Source organism: Centroberyx affinis, unplaced genomic scaffold (assembly GCF_046629955.1).
Source record: "Centroberyx affinis isolate AG114_WGS23_722 - 3 ecotype Tasmania unplaced genomic scaffold, CSIRO-AGI_Caff_v1 ptg001013l_1, whole genome shotgun sequence".
Lineage (NCBI taxonomy): Eukaryota > Metazoa > Chordata > Actinopteri > Beryciformes > Berycidae > Centroberyx > Centroberyx affinis.
The window spans coordinates 245,149-253,485 of record NW_027279575.1 but is presented as its reverse complement, the minus strand read 5'-3'; the positions used below and the strand labels follow the sequence as shown (position 1 = coordinate 253,485).

Sequence of the window (8,337 nt, the reverse complement as noted above, 5' to 3'; positions counted from 1 at the left end):
TATACTGCTGTTCGGTTCAATCATTAATAGCCTATGAGGACAAAAATAACCAAAAGTCATGCCTACCTGTTGATAATAGTGATGCTTTTGTGCAGGGTCAGCAACAGTACAATGAGGAAGTAGCCTAGAAAATGCAAAGCATCAGTACTACATTGTTCTGAGCTTTGTTAAAGGGATACACTATATTCTGTTTTCTGAATGACTTCTAACATGGATGCAGTCATTAAAGTAACTGTCCCTTTAATGGCAACATTTTGCTGCATCACCCTACAGGTTAATGCATGTTCCTTTCAGTTTCAGTTTCAGTCTGCCGATAATATGTTGACAAACAGCGAGCTGTCTTGAGTTATATAATTTTTGGTAATACTTTCTTTTAGTCTACTTAGGTGCCAGATGGGTGGGTTTTACCACATAGGACAACACAATGAGTGTGATTAAGTTTAGACAATTTAGAATACTTTTCTGAAATTGAATTCTTATCTGAATTTACCCACTAATCTGATACTCCCTGCAGGTTAAAACATATTCTAAGGATTATTTGCAACTACTATTTGGCCCAGGTTTGGTCGCAAGAAATACAGGTTTACAGTAGTAATATTATTTCTAAAAAACAACTTATTTTATTTTTTATCACATAAATTGTTTAAGGCTTTTGGGGTATGGGCAGATCATAGCTTCATATGACTATCCTCTGCTCCTCCTACTTCCACTCTTCCCTGCTCAGCTGCTGGGAGACATACTGGCAGAAACACACCCCTCCCTCTAGGTGACCAGTGGAGCTGGGTTGGGGAAAGGGAAAGTGTCTTTTGGCCAGGCAGCAGGCGTATCCTGATGAGAAGAAGGCCAGAGCTCTTTGAAACATCTCCTCAGCACAGACCTGCTCAGAAAATGTTTCTTCAAACTCATGTCTGCACCCATCCAGAGAAACATAGACCAGATAGATTTTGGTTCTGGACCGACAGCCCATTAACACTTTCTCCTCAGAAAGGATTATGTTTGCTTCACCTACAGCTTTTTGCATCTCCCTCAAAATATATATCTCATCATCCCTCTTCCAGAGACCAATCTGAATGATCAATCCCAATGGTACACAGTAGAAAATTAAAACAGTGAATGATAAGACCTCCTGAACACCAGGAGGGCTTATCTTCTCATCATTCATCAGTATTTCAAGTGTCATGAATAAAATTAAAGCTGTCATGACAAAAACAAATATCACACCGGCAATATAAATCACTACTCTTTCCCAGAGTGGGCGGAGCCACACTTTACTCTGAGAAACACTGTTGATCCTCCTCACAGCCATTCTGTACTTCTCTTGGTCCTCAATGACCAAACGCAGCTGGTCCGGGACCTCCATCTCACTGAACTGACCAGCGTCCCATTTCTGGAGTCCCTCCTCATTGACAGCAGTCAAAGGCTGCAGGGCCTTCCCGTTGTAGATAGAGGGAGGCTGGAAGGGCACCACAGTGGACCCTTGAAGCTGCTGGTTGGGGGTGCAGAGCACCTTGAGCACCTTACTGATAAAGTCTGGGCCCCTGGCCTCCAGGTAGGTGAGGTGGCAGAGGTGGAGAGGAACAGAGACTCCTGGCTCCAGCAGCACTGGCACCATGGGCTTCCTCTCCAGGCAGTCTCTGAACAGAGACATGTTGGCCTCCAGGAGACACCAGCGGCTCCTCACAAACTCCGGGCTGAGGACCAGCAGGACCTTCTGGCTCTCCTGGATGCAGTCGGACATGTTCTCCAACACGGTGCGGCCGGGGATGAAGTCACGCTCATGGTAGCAGACCTGCAGGCCGCAGGACTCCAGCTTGTTGATGAGGGAGTGGGTCCAGCGATAGTCAGTACTGCTGTAGCTGATGAAGACGTGGTAAAGCTCCCCCTCTCTCAGTGTGGGAGGGACATGGGGGAAGCTTGAGGGAGGCAGAGGAACAACGTGCTTTGACTCAAAGTCGTCTCCAGTGTCAAGGGAATTGATAGGTTCCATTATCTAAAGAAAAAACGGAAGTGAGAACGTAATGAAATCTAGAAATGCAGGCATCTAAGATTTTATATAGTGATGTTTTTAATGTTAGTACAGCTCCAATAATCATTAAAAACCATATTTAGAAGTCATACTAGTGCTTGGTGTAGCTCATTACTGTCACTTTGAGTTTTGATCTGATCTGAGTTACATCATAAATTTACTTTAAATGGAATCTAAAAATGTAATAAAGTGCTTGTTAGAATTCAGTACTTTTATTACAGTTGCCTTTTCAATTAATGCTACATTGCTTTCAGAATCATGTTTCTTTGGATTGTTATATGAACCAAATTTAAAAGCCATGCTGGTAAAATATTTTTTACTTTACTTCATTTAATATTGTCATGAAGAACAAATCAAAGACAAAATGTCAACTGTTATCTCCCAAGAAATTCAGAAATACACACATTACTTTATGTTAATTCACAGGGAAGAGAAAACTATTTAGGTCATGTGTCTTGAACTGATGGATGATCAACATGCCTGTATTGCAAAAGTAATTTTAGCGTATTTTTGAAATAACCCAAAAGTCATTGACCTGCTAATACACAAAAACACATTATTCTTGAGGTTTGGTTGATCACAGTTTACACAATTCCTTTACATTAAACCAAAGCAAAGGTTAAGTTGAATTTCATGTATGATGTCACATTATAACATGTACCTGATATGCAATATAATTTCACTCCTTGTGGAATCATCAGCACTATATAATTCAGTGACTTTCTCTAAATACAGCTAATCATATATAAACAAGTATCACTTTAAACCTGTTGCTAAAGACAGTTATGAAAAAGTAATTAGGTAAAATATATGAAAACATAAAACATGTACATAACCCAGCCATGCAGTATTTGTACATATCAGCATAAAGATGACCATCAGTGAAGCAACTAAAATGGAAAATGGAAACTCTGGTGCATAGCATACAAGCTTTCTTTTTTTCCCCCCTCTGTTACTTTTGTAATCAACAAAAACCTGTTATATTATTGTGTTCTGTTAAAGGATGATTACTGTAGCTTCACTAAAAGAATAAAATGCACAAAATGTACATCCATACCTGTTCATTATAAAGTAATTTGAAGTAAATGTATGGTAGAGTGATGTTACTGTGTGGATCAGCAAGAACCAAAAGTACAGTGAGGAAGTAGCGAATGGAAAACATCCTCACTACGCTGCTTTTAGCTTTGTTAAAGAGATACTCTGCTTTCTGGCTTGTGAAGGACTGCTATGGATGAAGTCAATGAAGTTACTGCAGCTTTAATGGCAACTTTTTGCTTGTTGCATCACTCTGCCACCGAATGCCTGTTGCTCTCCAGTTTGAACTGTCGGCTCAGTTGATAAAACTATGCTGACAAACACCTGAGTCATATAATAGTTGCAAATACTTTTTATGGTTTGTTTGGTCTACTTTGGTGTTGGGTAGGTGGGTTTTATCACATTGGACAGTACAATGAATGCCAGAAATTCTGACAATTACAGAAAATGTCTGAAAGTTAATTTAGTATACTTTTTTGAGATTGACAATTACTTAAAAGAGTCTGAATTACCCCACAAGTCTGAAACTCCCTGCATGTTAAAACTAATTATGAGACTTGTTAGCACAATTTGGCCCATACATTAACTGTTATCAGGAGATTACAGGGGTTGGGAAGTTCATAGATTTTATGACTGTCCTCAGCTACTCCTACTTCCACTCTTCCCTGCTCAGCTGCTGGGAGACATACTGGCAGAAACACACCCCTCCCTCTAGGTGACCAGTGCAGCTGGGTTGGGGAAAGGGAAAGTGTCTTTTGGCCAGGCAGCAGGTAAATCCTGATGAGAAGAAGACCAGAGCTCTTTGAAACATCTCCTCAGCACAGAGCTGCTCAGAAAATGTTTCTTCAAACTCATGTCTGCACCCATCCAGAGAAACATAGACCAGATAGATTTTTTTATTGGACCGACAGCCCATTAACACTTTCTCCTCAGCAAGGATTGCGTTTGCTTCACCTACAGCTTTCTGCATCTCTCTCACAATATACTTCTCGTCATCTTTCTTCCAGAGACCAATCTGAATGATCAATCCCAATGGTACACAGAAAAAAATTAAAACAGTGAATGACTTAACATTAGGAGGGTTTATCTTCTCGGGCACAAACAGTAAGTTCATTATAACAAAGGCAAAACTGTCTAACATGGCAATAAAAAATATCACACTGGCAATATAAATCACTACTCTTTGCCAGAGTGGGCGCAGCCACACTTTACTCTGAGAAACACTGTTGATCCTCCTCACAGCCATTCTGTACTTCTCTTGGTCCTCAATGACCAAACGCAGTTGATCCGGGACCTCCATCTCACTGAACTGACCAGCGTCCCATTTCTGGAGTCCCTCCTCATTGACAGCAATCAAAGGCTGCAGGGCCTTCCTGTTGTAGATAGAGGGAGGCTGGAAGGGCACCACAGTGGACCCTTGAAGCTGCTGGTTGGGGGTGCAGAGCACCTTGAGCATCTTACTGATAAAGTCTGGGTCCCTGGCCTCCAGGTAGGTGAGGTGGCAGAGGTGGAGAGGAACAGAGACTCCTGGCTCCAGCAGCACTGGCACCATGGGCTTCCTCTCCAGGCAGTCTCTGAACAGAGACATGTTGGCCTCCAGGAGACACCAGCGGCTCCTCACAAACTCCGGGCTGAGGACCAGCAGGACCTTCTGGCTCTCCTGGATGCAGTCGGACATGTTCTCCAACACGGTGCGGCCGGGGATGAAGTCACGCTCATGGTAGCAGACCTGCAGGCCGCAGGACTCCAGCTTGTTGATGAGGGAGTGGGTCCAGCGATAGTCAGTACTGCTGTAGCTGATGAAGACATGGGGGAAACTTGAGGGAGGCAGAGGAACAACGTGCTTTGACTCAAACCCAATCTCAAGCGAATTGATCGATTCCATTATCTAAGAAGAGAAAACAGGTTAGAACCTAATAATGTATAAATGCAGTCAATGCAACAAAGATACTGTAGGCTACAATGATATTTTTTATTATGTTAGTACAGCTCCAAAATTAATTTAAAACTATTTAGATAACCCTTGACAGAATGCGAGATACCTACAGTATATCAACGGTAGAGAAGTAAGAAAGGCTGGTTAGCAAATAGAAAATGGCTTGGAATCCTACAATGATTCAGCAATGTGGCTTTGTATGGGAAATTTATCTTGGAACTAGCCTAGCAGAGGAGTCCAAATGCACAAAGATTAGGGATGATGCTGACAGAGTCTAAAGACATAATAATTAGGTGCCTAATGTCTATTGTGTGGATGAAGTGGGACAAAAATGGATAAGGAATAGGCTAATGGAAAAGGTGTATTTTAGGGCAGGTGCAATAAGGGCATGGATTCTTATGGCTGGTCACAGGGCAAACATTAAGGAGTATGGCAAATCAGTCAGGAAAAAGAAAGATGGTTGTGGAGCAAATGCATTGGCAGGAAGGAACGGGTGTGCTAAGTCTGTCTCTCGGACAAACCGGGTCAGTGGGAAAGTGTAGAGAGGAAGAAGCTTTGTTGTAGGGGGCTGTGGGGTATGGAGGCAGACCAAATTAGATTCATTAGAGTTGTAACCTATTGTACCATCTTCCCAAAATCCCCCAAATCCAAAAGCAAGTACAGCCCAGCTGCTGTTGTGTACCGAGATGCACATCCTACAAACGTTTGGACAAACATATCATTTAACAGATTCACCTCTAATGTAAGTGCATGTAAGTGCATGTGTGTGTCATACATAACACCTGGTCTCCTGAAATTTTGTGAGAAAAGCAAAAAGTCTTAAAATGCAAATATGTGCTCTGTTCACAAAAAGTGAGAGGATTACGCATTCTCTGCACAAAAGGGTTACGGAGGGGGTTGGGTTAACGGGTTAGCCTGACATTGAAGTAGCACAGTCAGCAAAGAAGAAAAGAGTAATCTGGCTTTACTTTGTGCACTTTATTTTGTATTCTCCAAATTTTCCAATTTCCAATCTAGTTTGAACGCTGTATTCTCGTCCATTTAAAATTGCATGGGAAAGATTTCGAACAACATTCTCTTTTCTAAGAACATTTTAAATTAGCTACTTTTTACTTTTACATCAGTAGAATTTTCCACCACTACTTTTACTTCTACTTTTTTTTTTACTTCTAGGTAACAATACTTATACTTGAGTAGGACATTCTAGTACTCTTTCCACCACTGGTTTCCACCCCAAGTCTTCAAAATGGTCACCATGTGAATAAGGTCACTTAGACCAATTTTGTCAGGATGTAAATGAGTCTGTCTCACAGTGGTGACATAACCAAGTGTTGAAGTGTCTAGTGGCAGCAACTGTGAAAAAATGATCAGAAATGAATTTGTTGGCTGAAAGGATAGAAGATATCAGAATTTATTTTATCCAGGAGGGGAGAAAAGACTAGGAGTAAAGATGTTTTGGGCAGGCATATTGTAGGCCAGCTAGGGGTGGTTAGAGATTGGCACATGTATTTGGGGAAACAGCTGATAGCCCCACAGGAAACAGTGAGCACTACCTTAATGCTAGACTTGGTATTGTGGTCAGAAGCACAGCAGATTGTATAGCCTATTTTGTGCAGCTTGCGGTTGCGGCAGATGAGGCATATGAAGGGAAAATGCTGAAGTATACTGAGTTGACAGCACAGGTGGAGCAGCGTCTTTTAGGCTTTGCCCTTAAGGGACTGGATGCTGAGGATTTGTAGCAAAGACTACCTTAACAAAACTAGATGAATAAAGCATTCATGGGTGAAGTTTACAGCAGGCAGTAGAGGCTATATCTGAGGCAGCTGCGGGAGTGTTGAAGGTAGGACCCGTTTGTCTCACTGTAGCACGCTTGCTGGTACAGTTTGATATTAGGATTACCACTGGGGCCTATTTGTTTATAACAGCTCAAGTACTTCCAGGCTGGTTCCAGACTCCTGAACCACAACCCGCTCACTGTTCAGATTTGGTCGCACAATTCAGAGAGTCTGGTGACGGCGATTTCTCGATCGGAATAATGATCAGGCCAATCAGTGGCTTTGTGGGCGGGACTAAAGTTTGAACTGTTCGTGCAATGGTCTTTCATTGCTGTTTCGGCAGAATAATATTTGTTGAAATCATTCCTTAACCAACATATTTTCTATGATATTTTGTCAAAAATGGCCGACATTCTTGGTAAAGTTAGTAAATACGCCCAGCATCAGTGTAACTGAAAATAACGTCAGAGCAGCAGCATGTCAGTCACTAGGAATTGGTTTGGGGAAAATCACCCCCCCTCACACAGAAAACGGCTAACATGGAGACAATCTCAGACAGAATAATGGAGTGGTAACAAAATGGCCAATGTCACAATACACTAGAATGCATTATGATTTTGGTGTGACCAGATTATGAGGCTGTTAAAAGTACTGTATTCACCAATGGAGCCTTGTTTATAAGACTTCAAATGTATTATGAGCAGTGGAATTCTTATTAATATGCCATAATGTCTTATAAGTAACCCACAAACACATCATATCATGTAAAGTGACATCAAATCATTTATTATGAAAGTCATGATACCTATAAGTTCAAGTTCAAGCATGTCTCAAAGGACTTTACAGAGAAAGAGCCTATCTAGATCTAACTGATCAACAATCAATCATAGAACAGAACGATGTAACACAAACTCAAGGAAGCAAAACAAAGACACACAAAAGCAAGTTTTAGCAAGACATAGCAAGCCTACCTATCCTATAGCCTACATAACATAATGCAGCAGAGAGATGCTCCATCTGTAATGGAATGTCCACAGAAACAAGGGCAGCGTCCCGCATCCACAGCCAGGTAGAAACACTGCACTGGTGTCAGAGAAAGAAAAGCCACACACACACACACACACACACACACAGAGCTATGCAAAGCAAAACCCACACACTCAGGAAGAAACTGAGTCTTGACATACAGCAACCAGGAAGCAGCCCTACGCTGGAGTCCCAACGGCAGATTTTAATGTATATTCTATGTATTTTTCCTGGCTAAACTGTTTAGTACAAGTTGAAGGTTTGTAATACTATAATTAGCTAGGCCAGAAAACAGGGTGTTACAATACTCTACAGTATATACAAGAGTCGCGATGCAAAAGCGTATACGAGGGTTTCGGCATCAGCCATATTAATATTAAACAAAGGACAAATATTCATGATGCTGCAAAGGTGGGAAAATGCTATCCTTGTGATATCCTTCATGTGGGAGTCGAATGAGAGAGTATGATGCCACATTACAAAACCAACATTATATGTTTATATGTGACACAATTTCAGTCACTGTGGAATCATTGGCA

At 41.6% G+C, this 8,337-nt stretch overlaps 1 protein-coding gene across 1 annotated transcript; it reads right to left on the bottom strand.

The window, feature by feature from the left end:
• Positions 1 to 700: 700 nt before the first annotated feature.
• On the bottom strand, positions 701 to 2,097 carry LOC139646897 (uncharacterized). The gene is made up of 2 exons (XM_071522676.1): positions 1,273 to 2,097; positions 701 to 828 (listed from the first exon to the last, which is right to left on the bottom strand). Exons 1-2 carry the CDS (start codon positions 1,985 to 1,987, stop codon positions 701 to 703), a joined length of 843 nt encoding a protein of 280 aa, XP_071378777.1. The 5' UTR covers positions 1,988 to 2,097.
• Between the last annotated feature and the right edge of the window lie 6,240 nt (positions 2,098 to 8,337).

Excerpts from the sequence above, each read along its gene's own strand:
- LOC139646897 (XM_071522676.1), bottom strand. The coding sequence starts at position 1,987 with ATGGAACCTATCAATTCCCTTGACACTGGAGACGACTTTGAGTCAAAG. Across the intron at positions 829-1,272 it reads GATCAACAGTGTTTCTCAGA|GATACGCCTGCTGCCTGGCC; the intron begins GTAAAGTGTGGC and ends TCTTCTCATCAG.